The sequence below is a fragment of the Macrobrachium nipponense genome, chromosome 16 (assembly GCF_015104395.2).
Source record: "Macrobrachium nipponense isolate FS-2020 chromosome 16, ASM1510439v2, whole genome shotgun sequence".
NCBI classification, from domain to species: domain Eukaryota; kingdom Metazoa; phylum Arthropoda; class Malacostraca; order Decapoda; family Palaemonidae; genus Macrobrachium; species Macrobrachium nipponense.
In genome coordinates this window covers 6,358,701-6,380,052 of record NC_087209.1, presented here as the reverse complement: position 1 = coordinate 6,380,052, position 21,352 = coordinate 6,358,701, and the positions used below count along the sequence as shown (strand labels likewise).

The following is a 21,352-nucleotide window of genomic DNA, read 5'->3' as shown; positions in this document are numbered from 1 at the left end:
ATATGTTCAATAAGTAATTACCTGGCAATCTTCAAACACTTCATATCAATAGAATAACCCCATAAATCTAGTGTTATTCAGTATAAGGTATGTTAAATAAAATCAAAATGAACAACGTATGATCCGACCTCCACCTTACTTGGGACGGTGGGAAGATTTTCCCCTCATGCATAAGTTGTAAACATTATATTCCTGGCTTTTAACATAAATTAAAAAATGTTAAAATCTATGGTCAAATTGAGCCGTTTCATCAACAGAAATTAAAATAATGCTATATTTTATTAGAAATAATTTTCCAGTACTGTTTAGCATGCACATCACTATTTTTTACATTTTCATTCTAAAAAGTAAGTCATAAATATCATATTCTAAAATTCCTGCATCTTTGACTCAATGCAAAACACCATTTCCAGATCTTTTTAGGCTCTTCCATGAACCTTTTCTACCCTCTCTAACAAGAACATAACAACAAAGTACTTTGTAGGCTTACTCTCTGAGTAAGCGAAAATCCTCATACAGTATTTAGTACGGCACTTTCAAACACCAACTAAAACAGAATCCTACAGAAATCTATCCGAGATACTGTTTTAGTAAAGTCCACGAGTAGAGTACCTAACTTGATATATATAGTACTGTGCATCAGTTACATATACTTAGTACATGTAGTATTACCATACTAACTTGAAGATGAGTTTTCTAGCACCCTTCTAGTAACGAGACAGCCATACCACCTTCACCCTACGTACAGGACAGAGTAAAACACATAATTATTCTATGTAATAATGTATTTTGTTCACACTTGGGTATCAACATTGATAAAGTTTGTGTAAGCGCCTGCAATGCAAATATACAGGCACTTAAATACATGACTTGCCAGAAGAGTTGTACATACATTTATGTAACTTAAATACAAAAATACATAAAATTCACCCATAAAGTATTACATTTCAGAGGCATGATGTAACTGAAGCAGGGAATGAAATGGAATATATACTCATTGTATCATTATACAGGTTTCTGAATTTGAGTCCGAAATTATAAAATAAAATGAAGATAATTAGAATTGTCTTGAGTACTGTTTGATAGTCTAGATAGAAGGACCTAACATATACTTTCATTATATATTGTATTCTGGAATCCTTTAAATGAAAAATAACTAACTATTCCACTTGGAATGTATAGTATGATCCTCTGAACTCATGCGAAACTCTTGCTAAATATACTGGAGAAAAGTAGTTCATATCAATATATTTTTACCCTTATTTTATACAGATTTCTTGAACTTTAAATGAAAAGCTCGTCTATGAAGGTTCTGCAAAATGTTTACTTCATTCTGACAATTTTATAATTGTCCTAATACAAACCAGCTATCATACAGGACAATTTTACAAACTGGGTGATGGTACCGACGCTGGTAACTATGGAACTGCCCCTAGCATAATTGGCAACAAATAATCTTCAGCTACATGTAACTATAAAATGAAAAGGCACACGCACAACTAAATAAAATTGTACAATATGGACGATGCAAAATATATCTTTTATATTTCAAGGTAATGCTAATTCTTATATCTAACTGCCAAGAAGGAATGCAAAATAAGGTGGCATTTGTCTACAGCTGCTTCTATCATACATCTAAGCTATGTTGGGTAAGAGATAGATATAGTACAGTACTTTACCTTAAAAAATATCAAATAGTTGATATTCATATATATATTTTCATGAAAAATAAACTAATCTTTATTCAGAACTGATTAGAGGTTGCCAATTAAACTAAACACATGTTACTGTGCTGAGTGGAATACTCCTAGAGTGACCCAAACCTAAGCTCTTCAAGTTATTCTCAGTGGAACAACTTCAACCCATTTTTTTTTTATCACAATCATCTGGCTTCACAATTTTCTATACAATGCAATAAATTTTCTTCATTATCCAAAATTACAAACACATGACAAGGAATGAAGGTATTACTGAAACTACAAAGGTACACTGAGACGACAAACCTATATCAAATAATCCCGATTTCATGAGTAACAGCCTCTATATGGGTCATTTTAGGAGGCTCAGGTGATTGAACAAAGTGAACACTATCAATATACTGGTTCTAGTTTACACCTAAGGCTTTGTGTACATATTATTTACAATGGGCACAAGGAAATATAGTAATATACTACAGATGGGGTGCTACAAGCAATTCACAAGATACGAGAGACGCCTTTGCGCTCTCGATCTGTGGTGTCCACTCTCGACTACATTACTTACAGCCATTCGTCATATACTCATGCAAACTCTCAGAGACACTGCAAGCCTACTAAGCTCCTTGTGCTCATTGATAAAATTCCCTAAGTATGTAAAGTTTCTCCAGTCAAGCTGCATCTCTTAAGTACAATATGTTAACGACTAGTTACTTGGCTATATGCGGTAACAAGAGGACATTCATTCACAGTCAACAAGATTAGAAGTACAGTAGTCTATATGAATTTTGTTGGAGAGGATTAGTGTTTAAATTAAGAAAGGTGAGGGCAGACAAGATCCCTTGTCTCACAGAAGTTTAAAAAAATAAAATACTGCTGACAGTGAGGTAAGAAATTTATTTTTTGCTAAAACATATTCAGCAAAGACCTCTAGTAGGAATATGATAGACAATGACTTTACTATATCAATTGTGAGCTAACTTTACCAAACAAAGTAAGGTTTTAGCATCTTGCAGTACTATATGTAATTGCAATCTTATAGTTACAAGGACTTTTAAATATTATAACAAATAAATACTGAACAAATGCTAAAATAACTGGTTTGGCATAAGCTTAAAACCAACATAGTTGAGTCAACATCTGACATAGAGCATTTTTACATGACAGAAATGAGAGAGAAGCAGAGAAAAAGACACAGTTGCACTAAGCCACATGAAACATTCACAGATGTACATCAATGTGTTAGTGGTTAGCAAAATTTCTACTCAAGCAGAGGCACAACTTAATCCCCTGCTTATGGTCTTGTCCCCAGGAGAACTGTGAAGCTTAGGCTGCAGTTATAAATTTTCTTAAAAGAATTCTTGTTACACCCACCCGGATGTTGCTATTTAACATACCAGAATGAGAGTATACAAATAGGTATTTATGATATTCTTACATATACAAACTCAACATCTGTGAGTACGTGCAGAGAATTTGTGACATAAGTCAAGTCTACACACAACCAGCCATTCTGGGCCCTGCTGACCGTGCGTACACCAAAACATACGCGCTTACAACAAACCACACGTTCACATTACATGGGCCTGGAGTTCCTTGGAAGGAACTCCATCACTGCCTCTTCATTCTCCTTAATTTTCTACATGTGTACAATAGTATATTACTGTATTAATCTTTCCAGTCACATCAATATATCACTTATGACACAACAGATGTCAGTCTGCAGGAAAGTGAAGGGTGACTAGACCAGAATTGAGAGGTTATAAAGGTGATTAAGTACCAGCATTGGGGAGGCTGACATATGGATCAATAATGAATACAGGTAATTCAAGATGCCATGATAGGTTAATTATAAATATGTATGCAGCTGCATGAAAGAGTATTTGGAGCTACCTCAGAGAAAATGCAGGTTAATGTCACTTGTCTCACAATCTAAATGAGTCTTTCACATTGTGAGACTAAGTGGACTTTAAGCTGCTATTTCCTTTCAAAAGAAATGGATGTTGCAATCCTCATGCAAGCCTTTTCATATGCCAAATCAAATAGGACAAGATTAGTTTTTTGTTATACAAGGAGATAGAATGGCACTTCCTTCCAAAAGTATGAAAACAGCTACTGGCCTCATTCATTCCGCAAAGTACCTCCTAAACTTTCCAGGTCACCATTATCATTCTCCTCTACCCCTTCCTCCTGCTCCTCCTCCATCTCCTCCTGCTCCTCCTCCTCTACCTCATCATCCTCATCTAAACCAACCCCAGCTTCCACAATAACATCTCCCTCCATCTCTTCCTTTTCTTCTTCTTTTGATGGAGACAGCTCTGCTGGAAACTGGAGTCGGCGTAGAGCATCCATAGGAGACATAGGTGTGGCAGGTGTAAGTGGTGCTTGTGTTGAGAGAGCTGGAGTAGTTGGGGATCGGTGGAGACTATTGAATGAAGTAGGGGAATCACATGTAGGAGAGACCAGTGCCTGCACCTGTCGTGAGGAATAGGGACACCCTGACATGGAGGGGGAAATAGCACCACCTCCAGGACTGGTCAGGTGACGGTGCGGAATGACCTCACGCTCTGCAGGTAGGGCCCAGAAGTCCTGCAGTGTTAGTTGCAAGTTAGTACATACATTGTTAGTTACATGTTATGGTGGCAGCTTTTAATTCAAACTTCCTGATACATATTTCACATATCTCTACTATTCCTCTCTTTAGATGTTACAGACATTCATGCAAGGAATTTATTCTTAGGTTTACAATTACAGTAGTATCATCAAAACCCTGAGTAATCCATGCTAGTTATCTACTCTATTAAAATAATGACATGCACAGATATAAATAAATACAATAAAATCTGTCATATTTTAACAAGCTTAACCCTGTCTGACAATACTGCGTTGAGTATTATCTATATACATAAAACACTTTCCAAAACAAGCATTAAAAGGAAGCACAACCAACAAACAGTAGATTATCTATGGGATACCTAATTGGCCTGGAATACTCAAGTGCTACCTTTATCCTACATAAGCTGAAGAAGAACAACCTAAAATACATGGCAAGTTGCTCACACAGTTCATGGATTAAGTTCACTTCATCATAAAATACGCACACATTATAAAGAACTTGGTTCACCAATGCTTTTACATATACAATGTTCTCATCTTTTTGTTCATATAGGTCTGAAAGCCTAGTTGAACAGCAAAATAATACACAGTGGTAGTGTTTATCCATTAAGTATATACATACAAACAAAATATGTCATGACTATTGTCTGGTAAACATGTAGCCTCATTGTATTTTTAATATGTACTATACATATAGGCTGTACTTTCATGTCAATGAAACATTTACGATAAAGATTATAAAAATTTTGTACAGCACTCTCTATGATAAAAAAATAACCACCTCTGGAACAACAAAGTAAACAAAATGAACGAGGAAAGAGGGCAATGATTTTACTTTGTTGTCTTTTACAAACTGACAGTAACAAAGTGAAGGGGGGTGGGGCATTAAAAAATTAGGAGGCTTTGCTTTAGTTGTTTAGTTACAGCTACTTTATAATTCTTTAATAACTTTTGAGGGAGAAGGTTGTGGAGAGCTTAAAGATTACAATACTTCTCTATAATCTACAAACTATTTATCCTTTAACATTTACAATGTATTATATTGTTATTATTCATGGACACTTCAACAAAAGTGAAATCATATTTTATAACTCATCCTCAGGCAGCTGAAGAACAGTCTTTCAATCCATATAATCAAGATACCTAAAATAATTAAAAAATGACAAGACAGAATATTCATTTATATGACAGGCTTACATTATCATAATCTCTTGACATTGCTCATAAAATACTGAAAATTAGAGCTAAACTTTACAATAACCTATACTATACAATATAAAACTAAAGAGAATAAGATTTCTTTGTGTACAGCTAAGGTGAAAAGTAAAGTTGAAAACAATATAAACAAAATATAAAGCAACTGTGGCACACAAAACTGAATAACCAAGAGAAAAAATTCTTCATTCTATTTGGCTTCTATTAAAAAATGTGCAGAACACTACAATACATCAGGACTTCCCACGTGCAAAGAAATACTAGTTCACCATACTCAAGTTATAAGACCACTACATCATACCCTTTGGATATCACTTTCTATAACATCGATTTTACCTGCAGAGGTGAGTCCTCATCTCAGGATTCAGCTGACCGAGCTTTTCGTCCTGTAATAGAGCCAAAGACGGACCGCAATGTGGCTGAAATACTGCGAGGAGTACCTGCTCCTCGTCCTCGACTGACACCAGGGTGTGCATCCAGACACTTCTGGTATCTCAGCTGGGAAAAGAAGTAATATTGTTTATGACAATCTTACAATGTGAACCCTTCAATAAACTCTTAATAAAACATAAATGAGGGGTCGCTTATGATGCGCTTAAGGGGATTTTATGTGTCTGAGCAAGTTATCACAGTACTACTTCCTTCGAATCATCTTGTTAATTGTTAATCTTTGCATTATAAAATACAACACACAGTGAACTGTTAACCCTCAGTGCTCACTGAAGTGTACAAATGTCATACAATGATTTTTGCTGCATTGAAACTTAATGTTCTAATTTATAAGTGCTATATCATACATTTTCCAAATTTTTTTGTTAAAGGAAGGGTGCAAACTTTCTCAGAAGCATTATTTTATTATTTTTTCAGACAATACTTTATGGTAAAGCAACATTATATAAATGTGTACAGTTTTTCCAAAAGATACCACTCGAATTAATTGTCTTGTCTGGCCCAAAGGTTCTACGCAGCATCTCTTCAGCCAACAGCTACATTGCTTTCTATATTTCACTTTTCATCCATTCCTGGCAATCAAGGATTCCATGTGCCAAACTTTGTGCTGATAAGAAATGCATCTAAATGCTATTTTTCTAATTTCTCTTTTTCCATTCATCATGGGCACAGAAATATTAAATATAACCTTAGTCCAACAATGCAACAAGATAATCATAAACAGTATACATACTAAAAACTAATATGATCTTAGAATACATCAGTTCTGAACCTGCATGAACAAAACAGGAATGTACAACACATTCTCATTCATGTTACATATGTAAAAAACAAAACTTACCTGAACAGTTTTTTCTTCTTTCTAGGATCACAGGTACACAAGAATGGCATCCCATCCCAACACCCAAATCTATTCTAGGGCCGATGGCAACAAAAAAATGAAGGGTGAAGGAAAATAAAGAGTAGTGATTTTACTCTGAAGGATGTGACAGACTCTTCTCTTAAATGAATGAAGACTGTAAGAACAGGTTCTTCTAGGGGGAGTACTGCAACACACTGCAGATGGTATTTATTTAAGGTTCTTTGCTTCCCTTTGGCTGCATTACTTCTGCCTTCTACTTTCCGTCTATTCAAACAGGCCCTTCTCAAGTGGTTATCTAACTTCTTTGACTTAATTTGTTTAATTTTCTACTCTCATTTCAGAACAAAACCTGTAAATCAACTGAAAACCCTGAAAAACTAAGTGTGACACAGAGGTCTCATTTGACTATTTTTCAATATTATAGGAGAAGGACTCAGGTATAATGCTTTACTCCTACTTCTCAATATAACCCACAGAAATACATATACAGAACCTTCATACATAATACGTATGTATTTGAAAAGCAAGACTGAAAAATAATATACAGGCAGTCCCCGGGTTACGACTGAGGTTCCGTTCTTGAGACGCGTCGTAAGCTGAAAATCGTTGTAAGCCGGAACATTGTGAAAATCCTAAGAAAACCTTACTTTTAATGCTTTGGGTGCATTCTAAACTATGTAAACTGCATTCTTATTGCATTTTTCATTAAAAAAAAACCTTCAAATATTGATTATTTTGCATTTTTTGGTGTCATATTTCTTCTGCCAGATGAGCATTGTAGGCATTGTAATCTTGGAAATAATTTCTGATGAATATAATTGAAAAGCGCCTTAACCTCGGAACATCATAAGCCAAACCCGTCGTAACCTGGGGACTGCCTATTTTTTTTACTATTCAGTTCTCAGTAACCAAAATACCAAGACAAAAGAGTTAATTACCTTGCAAGCAGCTTCAATAGTCTTGCACAAAGCTCCACTTGAGGGTTCGCAGTGGAATATGTAGGATATGAACTGGTCTTGAGCAGTGTGCATGATAAAGGCGCAGTGTTTGACATCACGGCCTATGCCCAAGAAGGACAGGAAACGAACTCTGCATTCTGCTAATTGTTTACCATCATCCTGAAAAAGATGTGTATGTATTAGTTAAACAGCTCTATGGGGATACTTTCCTATACAGGTTTTTCTTAAAAGATTTCCACACACTTTATGACAGTTCATTTTTTCAATATCAACTGAAAACTTTAAACAGAGGACTGAAGTACAGGTATCTAATGCACAATACTGAGCTCATACATAAACTTACGCTTGTTTACCAGAACCTTTTCGGTTTATAAAATAGCAACAAAAACATTCAATAATTATGGCAACGCCTTACAATAACAATGTGTTAAAAAACACTAAATGACATTTAAAAACTTACAATATTTGTGATGGTGATTGTGGATGGTGCAATAGCCACAGCTACATTTTTCCAGGGCTTAGGGTTATTTTCTATGACTCTGTCTATTGCACTATTTAGGACCTCCATGCCAGAGGGTCTCTCTACTTGCAATAACCCAATGTACTGGACTCTCATCACTTTCTTTGGCTCCTCCATCGGGGTTGGGAAAGACTGGGCTGTAAGTGTAGATATGCAGTAAGATCAGATTCCGCTTACATGGAGCGACTGTCTTAAATTATTTCAATATAACTTTCAAGACAAAGATGTAAAGTTGTAGTAAAATTTCAAGCAGGTAGATTTTTTAAAAAGACAATCACATTAAAATATCCAGGAAAGTGTCATAGTTGGATTTAAGTAGCTTGAAGCCTGAATGTTTCAATTGCAGTGCATGTACATACGTGGAATGATTTGCGAATGTCGATGAAGTCTACGGTGTTCCGTGGGAAGATTAGTTGGTCTTGTTAGTCTGCCAGAACCACCACTACTTACACCTGCAATAAATAATTTGCATAATGCATTATACTTTACTGATTAAATTTCAGTAGAACTTACTCATACAATACCTTTGCCAACATCAAAATTATAGTAATAAAAATACATACACATTATTACTGTACTGATAACAATACAACAATAAAAATGAATTCAGTACAAAGCTTTACTGTCCTCCACTTACATGTGTCCAGAGGCTTGTTCATATTCTGTTGGAGAGAACGCTCTATCATTATTTTCTTACAAATATCTCGTAAGGTATTTGCAATTGTACGAGCTGGGGTGTCACATCGGAAAACATGGCACATGTGTTTTCTTGATGCCCGGTCCCTTGCTACGTAAGCGAAGTCCCTGCAAAATACAGAATGGTTATTTTAGCTGAGCAAGAGTAGTTTCAAATTGTTCTACGAACACTATTTTTTTAGAATCATTCTTTGAAGACCATTTTTATGGTGTACTGCACTGTACTTTACACAACATTTCTTCCTCTCAAATCCATCCCTGAATTACTGTATACTGGCTGCTACAGGATACCCAGTTACAGGATACCTGGTTATTATTCGAACTGATCAGATCATGAAAAACTGCTACGCTCATTATATGGACATTCCTGCTGCCCTTCACTGAGAATGCCATAAACAAAAGTATGTATCATCTTTTATACACTGCATCATCAATAAAATTCCATCTGCATGACTGTTTAAATAACAGTCCAAAGATTATTTGAAATTCTTCTGTACTTACAAAATACAAACCACACATTAATAAAACAAAACAGGCAAAACATGGCAACCATGCACAAAGGATCATGAAACTGATTAGGGTTTGTAAGCCATTCTACAAAACCTATAGCTAAACTTTCAATTTAACATATGATATTAAAAAAATATTCAATACAAAAATAATTACAGTACTTTAAATCAGTATAGCCAGGTAATGCTTCCCATGCAGTGATGAAAATAACTGATAAATATAAGGCAGAATTGTAAGGGTAAAAACCAGATATTAAAGAACTGTCTATCTAAGAATGAGGAGCCTATGAGATTAAATGGACGAGCCATTTTACAGCTCCCTTCTACAATCTAGCACAGAATAGTCAATATTCATTCAGAAAGTTTCTCTTGTTAAAAATGTGCAAAGCAGTAATTCAAAACAATATAGACATGCTAATGGGCTAAGTGCATTTTAGTAACATCAAGTAAAGTAAGTAAAGTATTCTTATGATCACAGAAAACCATACTGAATACACTTAGAGTGTGAAACTCCACAGATTTGATTTATATAATTAAGCAAACCCATCACACATCAAAAAGTGAACTCTTGTTTTATACCAATTGGCAAGAAAATAAGAATGCATGGCCAAATGTAACTGATATCATGCAAAGAATGAAACTGCATGGTCAATAGGGTTGCAAGACCATTACCTCTCCCTGTAAAGCATGAAGTCCCGGCAGCACAGTCAAGAAGAAAAATGAATAATGTGTAAGTCAATGGCTTAAGTTATACTGTACATAGTAAAATTGACCTGGAAATCTAAAGCTGAACAAACATATAATGCATGGGATTTTATATTTCATCCCTTGAAATATTCAAACCAACCTCTCCTGTTATAGAACCTTTAAAAATTTAATGATAATGAAACTTTTAATTCAATTGCTACCGAGTAAAACTTTTATATCTAAAGCCCAGCTCATTAATTAAAAGCAACATAGTACCAGTGGACCATCAAGCAAGTACGCCAAAAATAAGCAGCAATTTTTATATTCACGTTTAATAATTCTAAAACATCACCACACAATTACAAGAGATACCCAGATAATGCATAAAATGAACTGCAATTATACATATAAAGGTAGCCATTACATTCCTTAATGTTAATTTTATCCAGAATCTGAGTCAATATTCTGATGTCAATTTGGACAACTGAATAAACGAATGATTGATTTCTTTATTAATGTATGAAGCAGAATACATAATCAATTCTGCACAAATAATTCCTCCATAGAATTGCAGTCATGTATCAATTTTCATATCAATGGAGTTCTTTTTATGATTTATGTGGTACTCCATTTTAGTAACTAAAATTAAACTCTGGTTTAACGATTGATACTAAAAATGTGTTTTATAGCAATTATTGAAACTTTTTAATACTTTTCTAAATATATAAACGATGGCAAAAACTATTTTTTAACAATTTGCCTCCTTTTATTTTTAAAGGCAGGTTTAACCAAACAATAATTTTATCATTCAAACTTGAAAACAGACGAATTTATTAAGGGGAAATAACACTTTATATTATTTTGAAAGTACAACAAAAATAATCCTCTGCAGTATGCATTTTTCAAAATTCATCTCATAACCTCAACCATAGCATTAATATGAATACACTTTTTATAGCTGAATAATTCGTACAATTTTCTAATTTAGGACATCAATATGTCAACATTATAAGAAAACTGTTCTAATTACCTGCCGTTGTCACGTCCCACACCCCAGACACGAATTGTGTGTATGGGTTGGGTGTTTAGTACAGTCAAATTTTCAGGGTCAACTAGCTTCAAGGAGCCTTCATCCAAGTCCATAAACAGATCTTTTCCCTGGAAATATCAGTTTATACAGTTATTAAATTTTCAAGGAATTGTAACATTAGTTTAAATAGGATCAAATACTTTCATCAAGATTAAATACTTTGGGCCAATCCTATGAGAATTAAGAATGTTAACTCAGTGATCTAGTTAAACTATTTATTTATATAACATTAATAATAGGCATCTCTTGGCTTTGAAAGAAGAATAAATACAAACCAATGCAAAAAGAGGGATTGAAATTATGGTAATAATCACCTGAGCAATCTATTACTCGAAAGATAAATGATGCTGAAAAAAAACAACTATCCAGTACTTGGAAAACAGTTGTTTTTTCTCATGATTATAGTGTATCATTCTACACTAAACTTTGTATGACATAAAAAATCCTTCTCATGCCAGCCACTCAGGAAGGCCAGAGTGTATGAATCAATGTCAGAAGCTACTGTACTTTCATATTACACAGAATGCAATAAAGTTCATTTCACCAACAAAGACTTACATCTCCCCAGCATCCTACTACATCCAGTACATCTCTTCTACCAACAGACAGGTCCACAATACATCGGTTCACTGCCTTGGAGGACCTTTCTGGTGTAAGATCTTCCTCTGCAATCTCAACCCAGCCGAGGGAACGGACAGCAAAACGAATGGGGCGTCCACCGCTTCCTTCTGTTATGTCACTCCGTGCTGGGTAGCTACGTCGTCTGTTTAAGAGGCGCACATTAGATTTTCATGAATATTTCCTAGTCATTACTGTACGTACTGCCCAGTATAATACCCAACATCAACTTATATGAACCCTGACTAAGTACTTGACGAACTTTTATTAAAATGTACATACTAAAACTCATTTTGTTTCTTATAATTTTCATACATAAATAAGAATCACTTACATCAGGAATTTTGGAAATATTAAATGTCATGTGTCCAAAACAATAATAGTAGTATAGACAATAGGTTTAAGACTTATTGCTGTTCTTATAAGACAAAGGGAAAAACAAGAATATCATAAAACTGTGGTTACTGCCATACATAATGATCATATACAAAATGGTACCCTACCAAAAGATCAACCAAAGACTATATTTATGCAGTAAGTGAAATTTTTCCTAGGTTTTGTATGCCAAAGATTGCATTGTTAATTCATACATAGTCACTGGGAAAACTGACTGAATTTTTCTTGGCTTAAATTGTCATACTACTGTACTATTTTCATAAAGGCAGTGAGATCTTAAAATTTTCTTGGTTTTCTATGCCAATAAATTAGCTCACAAAACAGAATTTCAGTTTTTTAAATGAAGTTTCTTAAGTATGTTTTAGAGCTTAATCACTCTACTACTGTACTGTGTGAGCTTAACCTTCAAGCTCATGAGAACACGACTCTGAATTCTACTTGACAAACTGAGAAGCTTGTAGAACCATTTTCAGATTCTGTGCAGTACTTGTACAAGACCAAACATTAATATGCATTGCATATTCTGCACATGATCTCTTTTGAAATGAAAACGGCCACTAACTGCAAAATCTTACAAATCATGATACGTAGTAGTACAAAAAAAAATTCCCATGTATGACATATGACAAACTGCCACAATTAACTTTGCATTTGCCTATTTTCACTTATGCCGTAGATCGGAACGATGAGAAAACCCTCTCTATTAAACAAAATAAAAACCTTAATTAATGGAAAGAAGTGACATCTTATAACTCCATACTCACTTATAAGCATTGTCAACAGCAGCAGTCCTAGGGCGTGAATCTGACAACTCAGAAAGGGCTGAGGATGTGTTGCTGCGTGTCACCGTTCCAGCTATGTTGCCGCTTGACTGTCATAAATATAAAAGTACAAGGCGTTAAAAATAAAAAGCCTAAGAATACTGTAGTACATATTCAAAGCAGCATTACCTGAAATAAACTAAAATAAAAGTAAATTAAACGTGTAACTGCCCTGATTCACTTGACAATCAAATAACTAATACTGTCCTGTACTTTTCATTACAAAATGCTACTTCACTTAAATAGCACTTAAATAAGTCCCTAATAAGCTTTCCCTTGAGGAGGAGTGAATATACATACAGAATTATATTTGTAAAAAGACTAGATATCAAAGAACCCTCCATAAAAAACAGATATATAATGGAGTGAGTGCATTCAATGATACATGCCCTGTTACAATAAACAATATATTTTCTCAAATTCTACTACTGCATTGAGTGGACTCCAGAAAAACATGACATCAATCACTGCTAAGTTCATTCTTTGGCTGCTGGAGCAGTCTGACTGAAGAAAAATAAGTAATATGAGTAAAATTTGTTTGTTTGTATGGTGCTTGTATGTTGCATGGAACCAGTGGTTATTCAGCAATGGGACCAACGGCTTTACGTGACTTCCGAACCACATCGAGAGAGAACTTCTATCACCAGAAATACACATCTCTCACTCCTCAATGGAGTGGCAGAGAATTGAACCCGCGACCACCGAGGTGGGATGCTAATACCAGACCAACCACGCCACTGAGGCGCTTAAATTCCAAGGAAAACTGTTTGACCTACCTGATCAGCTTCCTTGGTCCTTCTCTCTGCTCTCAGAGGAGCTGCGCTGACAGTGTCTGATGGTTCAGGAGGCGTCCGAGTGATAGTGCCGCTCTTGATGTGCCAGTAGTATGGGCCATCGTTATCTGTGGGAAAGGGAGGAAATTTGTGAGTCTTGAAGGTCCAGTGAAGATAGCTTGTGGTTATAGTGCTAAAATGTAAGGTGGATGCCTTGAATGCTTGATTAAGAAGTACACTAGTAAGCTCACTGTTACACTATGAAGAAAATGTCTCTGAACTACTTTATAAATATTGTGCTTTTCTTAGAAACCTTTCTGGATACTAATGGGGCAATGATTAATTATTAAATCTTCCATTCTTTCTTCAAACAATCCATTACGTATTGAACTTGAAACTAAAATAAAAAAAATTAGTGCAGAACTTAGTATACTATTACGCTTCTACCACGAAGACATGAAATGTGTATGTGTGGCTGTTTCCGCTTTTCTCATGAAAGGGATTTGCCCAAGACCACCGGGATTTGCCGCAGTTCTTTTGTAACAAAATTGATAAATTGCTAACTGTTTTTGTTTTATTTTATGTATATATTTTTTTTACCAATTTGTTCGTTACAAGTTTGGTCAATAACCTTACACCGTGGGCATATTTTTGAGTCCTCAAAGTGTGGACATATTTTTTATTTTATTTTTTATGAAATCTGCAACTAACTGGTCATTGAAGACATGGAACCTCATGATGAGTATATATTAAAGAATCATGAACAGACTCGTGGTTAAATTTGACAACATGAACCTATAATTATTCGTACGAATCTGTCAAGTTGTCCTATTTCTTTCTGTAACCCAACCCAGCATTACTGAAATACAATTTCCTTCTGTAAGTATTCAGAGCTCCAGATAATACAAAATTACTAGAGAAGCACCAAGAGGTATACTATTTCTTTCTGTAACTCAACCCAGCATTACTAGAGTATAATTTCCTTTTGTAACTATTCAGAGCTCTAAGTAATACAAAAGTTACTACAGAAGCACCAAGAACAGCTATTTCTATCTGTAACCCAACCTAGCATTACTAGAGTATAATTTCCTTCTGTAATTATTCACAGCCCTAGGTAATACAAAGGTTACTACAGAAGCACCAAGAACAGCTATTTCTATCTGTAACACAACCTAGCGTTACTAGAGTATAATTTACTTCTGTAACTATTCAGAGCTCTAGGTAATACAAGTTACTACAGAAGCACCAAGAACAGCTATTTCTATCTGTAACCCAACCTAGCGTTACTAGAGTATAATTTCCTTCTGTAACTATTCAGAGCTCTAGGTAATACAAAAGTTACTACAGAAGCACCAAGAACAGCTATTTCTATCTGTAACCCAACCTAGCATTACTAAAGTATAATTTCCTTCTGTAACTATTCAGAGCTTTAGGTAATACAAAAGTTACTACAGAAGCACCAAGAACAGCTATTTATAGCTGTAACCCAACCTAGCGTTACTAGAGTATAATTTCCTTCTGTAACTATTCAGAGCTCTAGGTAATACAAAAATTACTACAGAAGCACCAAGAACAGTTATTTCTATCTGTAACCCAACCTAGCGTTACTAGAGTATAATTTCCTTCTGATAATTTCCTTCTTTGTAACTATTCAGGGCTCATAGGTAATACAAAAGTACTACAGAAGCACTAAGAACAGCTATTTCTATCTGTAACCCAACCTAGCGTTACTAGAGTATAATTTCCTTCTGTAACTATTCAGAGCTCTAGGTAATACAAAAGTTACTACAGAAGCACCAAGAACAGCTATTTCTAGCTGTAACCCAACCTAGCGTTACTAAAGTATAATTTCCTTCTGTAACTATTCAGAGATCTAGGTAATACAAAAGTTACTACAGAAGCACCAAGAACAGCTCTTTCTATCTGTAACATAACCTACCATTACTAAAGTATAATTTCCTTCTGTAACTATTCAGAGCTCTAGGTAATACAAAAGTTACTACAGAAGCACCAAGAACAGCTATTTCTATCTGTAACCCAACCTAGCGTTATTAGAGTACAAATTCCTTCCGTAACTATTCAGAGCTCTAGATAATACAAAGTTATTACAGAAGCACCAAAATGTGCTATTCTTTCTGCAACCCAGCCAGTATTACTAGAGTACAATTTCCTTCTGTGACTATTCAGAGCTCTATGCAATACAGTTATTACAGAAGCGAAGCACCAAAAGGTACTATTTCTTTCTGTAACCCAACCCAGCATTACTACAGTACAAATTCCTTCTGTAACTATTCAGAGCTCTAGATAATACAAAGTTATTACAGAAGCACCAAAATGTGCTATTTCTTTCTGTAACCCAGCCAGTATTACTTTCGTACAATTTCCTTCTGTAACTATTCAGAGCTCTAGTTAATACAAAAGTTACTACAGAAGCACCAAGAGCTGCTATTTCTTTCTGTAACCCAACCCAGCGTTACTGGAGTATAATTTCCTTCTGTAACTATTCAGTGCTCTATACAACACAGTTATTACAGAAGCACCAAGAGGTACTATTTCTTTCTGTAACCCAACTCAGCATTACTAGAGTAATATACCCTGCTGTAACTCTCCAGAAACCTAGATAATACACAGTTATCACAGATGCACCAAGATCTTTCTCTTCAACCCATGGTAAGAGGTAGCCAAACGCCACTCTTGCATACCCTCGTGTTTTTCCCAGCCGGCAGGAAGGGCGTCTTCTGAGGCAGGATCGGACTTCTCCTCCTGGTTGTTCTGCTGTGAAGGCTGGTGCGTTGGGGTCGAATGCTGCGATCCAGTCTGCGTTGGTGGTCGTTTGACAGGCAGAGCGTAAAGGTCCTGCGAATAGACGAGATAATTAGTACAGTTCGGTGAATGACAAAGAGACAGCCGCACGCACGGAAATTTCGATTATTAATGCAATTCCTCCACTGGGGAATGTAGAAAATGGTGTATATAATGCAGTACAGATAAGATAATTCGAGAAAGTTACCGAGATATAGGAAATTTCGCAGTCTTTTGTTTACAGTTTTGCTTTGATCTTGCTTGATGTTATTGACGGCGTCCCGCGGAGCTTCCACCATGTTTAGTACCATAGATATGTTTAGTCTATATTCTCATGGTTGAACGTCAAAAATTAATCAAAATAAAATAAATTCCTCACCATCTCGGTAAATTTCTCAGACTATCTCATCTCTCGTGCATCATACACGCCCATTTCTATATTTTTATTTAGTAAGATTATATCAATAAACGATATATTCGCGTGGCAGCCTCATTTAACTCTACAGAAAAGATTCTTATGCAGCATTCCGTTAAGGGCAATTACGCATGCGTGTCAGTTGCAATATACTACACTCTAAACAGATAATCTTTATATATATATTTTTATCAGATATGGCGACCAGCTTGTTTTCAGAATGATTTTAACACATACCTGACATAACATCTCATGATACAGAATTGGAATTTTACAAGTTATATCATCATACATGGTTTTACATCATGATACACGGCTTTAAATAATTATATACAAGGCTTTACTACATCATTATATATGTTTCAATTTAAAATAATTCAATATTAGTAATCAGGCATCACTAAACCACAGTAATTGGTAACTATGGAAAAAAGTTATTTTACCTGTAGAACTATGAAAATAACTATTATAAAATTCTCACAAAACGGCTATAACAAGATTATAATAAAAAGTTGTTGAAATGCTAACAAAATCAGTTAAAAAATGATTTAGCCAATTATTTGACAATTAAGCGAGTTATCAAAATTCAAAAGCAAGCAAAAACTTTAGTACAATGAGAGAGAGAGGAGAGAGAGAGAGAGAGAGAGAGAGAGAGAGAGAGAGAGAGAGAGAGAGAGAGAGATATCTAGCTATTTAGCATTAAGAAACTTATGAAACGACCAAATATAGCTATTGGCATTACTCAGTTTTATGTAAAAATGAATATCTAACATACAGTGATACAATGCTATTACTAAACAATAAAATTACTTTGTTTTGGAATAATAAGATATTAAAATATAATATGCTGCAATATCAGTATAATGATAATGATGATGATGCGCGGGAACGACTTAGTACTACGTACCTGCTTCTCTCTACTCCTTCCCCCTTGTTTTCTCTGACATTCAATTAACCATGGAAACAAACAAATACTCAAACAAACATACGTACACGAACATACACTTTATTGTTATTAATATATTATATCTCCGTCTATGACATGAGTTAGCGCTCAAGCTCGAGCGAGCCAGCACGGGAACGACTTAGTACTACGTACCCTACTTATACCTATCCTTTCCCCCTTGTTTTCAATGACATTCAATTAATCATTGAAACAAACAAATACACAAACAAACATAGATACACAAACATACGCTTTATTGTTATTAATATAATTATCTCCGTCCATGACATGAGCTAGCGCGCAAGCTTGAGCGAGCCAGAGCGGGAACGACTCTGCTATATCTATCCCTTCCCCCTTGATTTCAATGACACTCAATTAATCATGGAAACAAACAAATATACAAACAAACATACATACACGACCATACACTTTATTGTTATCATTATAGATTATATCTCCGTCTATGACATGAATTGGCGCTCAAGCTCTAGCGTGCCAGCGCGGGAACGACTTCGTACTACGTACCTCCTTATATCTACCCCTTCCCCCTTGTTTTCAATGACATTCAATTAATCATGGAAACAAACAAACATACATCCACGAACATACACTTTATTGTTATTATTATATATACTAACTCCGCCCTTGACAAGAGCCAGCGCGCAAGCACTAGCGAGCCAGCGCGGGAACGACTTAGAAGTTAGTACTACTACGTACCTGCGTATGCTCAGCTGTCATATGCGGAATGTGAGTAGGTGAATGTCGCCCCTGTTGGGACGAATTTGAGGAGGATGTTGATCCCCCGTCTGTCACCACTCCAGAATCCCCTCCACCTTCCCCTCCTTCGGGGGTCACCATACGTTTGTCATCGCTCCTGGAATGAGGGGAAGGAAGATTAGAAGGGCATATATAGGTATGGTTATTGGTGCCTAAAGGGAAGAGTTGGGTACGTTCGATATGGCCCAGATACATACGCAGGCATTTATTTATATTTCATATAAATAAAGCTGATATATTTTAAAAATTCATACATAGGTTAAGATTTTATTTTACAATAAAAATGTTAAAAAATGCCTCAGGAAAAAATACGTACATGTAGATTTAAATTTTCATCAAATAAAAAAACGAATACGTCTGGATAATATTTATATGAGTATACATGCATACAATAACGCATGCAGATATACAAGTGACTAGTTGTTAACGTGTAAATAAATGAACATCTATGCATAAACACACTTTTTTTCTGTGTACATATGCATGCACTTGTGATACAGAAATACATTAGGTAGTGGTGCTTACATACAATAGCATTGTTGACACTTCGCTGAATACAGTGATATTACTGTTTCAAGTTAATTTGAATATTAGGGAAAGGAAAACATTAAACATTAAATGCACATGCAAAATTATACATATAAAATGTATATATATATATATATATATATATATATATATAATTATATTAATATAATATATAAATATATACACACACATGAAACCAAGACGTAAAATTAAATAAAATTAAAATTATATTTTAATAAAAAGGTAACACTAAAACTAATGGAAGCCATGCACGATTTAATAAAAGATTCTTCAGATAAAAACTAGAATGATTACACTCAAATTTTAATCCAATTGTGTATTAGAATGCTTTTGAAAAAAAAACCATTAGGAGAATAAATTGAAAAAAAAAAGTTATATAAAAATGATCACTCCAAATTGGAATAAGATTTCACTAAAATACCCAAACCATTTTGTTTCGGTTTTCAACCGAAAAAAAAAAAAAAAGTTTTGGATTCAACCAAACCAAATGCCGGTTTGACTATAAGCCATGCATGAGATAAGCAATTATAAAACACTGCAATAAAAAAAAACACTCCAGTTACTGATCCACCAAAAAAAAAAAAAAAAAAAAAGCGCCAAGTTTTCGACAAGGAAAGCTTGCCACTTTGGAGAAAAAAACTATACTAAGCAACCAGTCGAGAATTGACTGACTTAGAATAAAAACCCAGTAAACCAAAAGTGATTTCTTAAATATAAAAAACATGCTACAGAAGGAAAAGCTTAAACCGAACACTTGCTCAAAAAAAAAAAATAATAAATGGGTCACTGCAAAAAAAAAAAAAAAAAAAAAAAAAAAGCCAGTGACTGAGAAGAAAAAATCTTCCGTATTTACAAATCAAAAACGTTAGATAAAAAGCAATAAAAAAACGTAATAAAAATACGCACAGGAAGCACAGGCGATGTGGAAAGAAAAAAAAAACTCTAATAAACTCAAAATAAAACTATGCTAAAAAAATGCAATCGGAGATTTGCTGTTATAAAAAAATAATTAATAAATAATGGTGTCAGTGTAAAAAAAAAAAAAAAAAAAAAAAAACAAAAAAAAAAAAAAAAAAAAAAAAAATAGCCAGTGACTGAGGAAAAAAATCTTCTTTATTTACAAATCAAAGACATTACTGACAGAAAGAAACAAAAGAAAAAAAGAAAATAAAAAAAAAAAAAACTCAAAATTAAACCATGCTAAAATAAATGCAACTGGAGACTTACTGTTATAGAAAATAATTAATAAATGAAGGCGTCACTGTAAAAATAAAAATAAAAAAACCGAGACTGGAAAAAAACTTCCATATATACAAATCACATGAAGTTAGTGACAGGAAGCAAAAAGAAAAAAAAACAAAAAACACACGGATGCAAGCTGGCATGGAAAAAGACAAAAGCAAAAAAAAAAAAAGGGTAATAAAACAACACTTTAATGAATACTTGATCGTGTCACGTGCTCAAAAAGAGAAAAAAAGACCTCTCCCTAAAAAAAAAAAAAAAAAAAAAACTCGTGTCACGTGACTCACTCCCTATCATGTAGGTTCTCGTGGTTGTTGGAGACTATCTGGTTGTTTGTCTGTTGTTGCAGGTTGTTGCGCTGGGTCACGTGTTCTATGAGGTCAGGCTGGTTAATGGTGTTGTAACTCAGGCCTTGCTTCCGACCCATTATGCCCTCATTGTCCAACAGGCTGCGGGGGGGAGGAGGAGGAGAAGAAGAGAGGTAAGAGAGGTCGCCTTGGGTCAGCTGAAGAGATGGCGTCTTTATGTTTGGTATCGCTCTCACGTACACAAATGACTCTCTCTCTCTCTCTCTCTCTCTCTCTCATACACACACACATGCACACACACACCTACACTTATACTCATACACACACACACACACACTCTCTCTCTCTCTCTCTCTAACACACACACACCTACACTCATACACTCGCTCTGTCTCACTCAAACAGAT

The 21,352-nt window shown here is 34.9% G+C and overlaps 1 protein-coding gene across 7 annotated transcripts in view; it reads right to left on the bottom strand.

The window, feature by feature from the left end:
- Window positions 1-767: 767 nt before the first annotated feature.
- LOC135195549 (protein Fe65 homolog) overlaps window positions 768-21,352 on the bottom strand; it is a 1,282,053-nt gene continuing 1,261,468 nt past the window's right edge. For 6 of the 7 annotated variants that reach the window (XM_064221808.1, XM_064221807.1, XM_064221806.1 and 3 more), the window contains 13 exons: window positions 20,925-21,086; window positions 18,787-18,943; window positions 16,609-16,762; window positions 13,910-14,034; window positions 13,077-13,183; window positions 11,857-12,061; window positions 11,239-11,366; window positions 8,954-9,120; window positions 8,676-8,768; window positions 8,257-8,453; window positions 7,776-7,955; window positions 5,862-6,023; window positions 768-4,283 (listed from right to left, as the gene is read on the bottom strand). In XM_064221808.1, the coding sequence (XP_064077878.1) occupies window positions 5,883-6,023; window positions 7,776-7,955; window positions 8,257-8,453; window positions 8,676-8,768; window positions 8,954-9,120; window positions 11,239-11,366; window positions 11,857-12,061; window positions 13,077-13,183; window positions 13,910-14,034; window positions 16,609-16,762; window positions 18,787-18,943; window positions 20,925-21,086 (1,816 nt within the window). In that variant the 3' untranslated portion in view covers window positions 768-4,283; window positions 5,862-5,882. The remainder of the gene's footprint in view (window positions 4,284-5,861; window positions 6,024-7,775; window positions 7,956-8,256; window positions 8,454-8,675; window positions 8,769-8,953; window positions 9,121-11,238; window positions 11,367-11,856; window positions 12,062-13,076; window positions 13,184-13,909; window positions 14,035-16,608; window positions 16,763-18,786; window positions 18,944-20,924; window positions 21,087-21,352) is intronic. The other variant, XM_064221811.1, reaches the window with a different exon arrangement.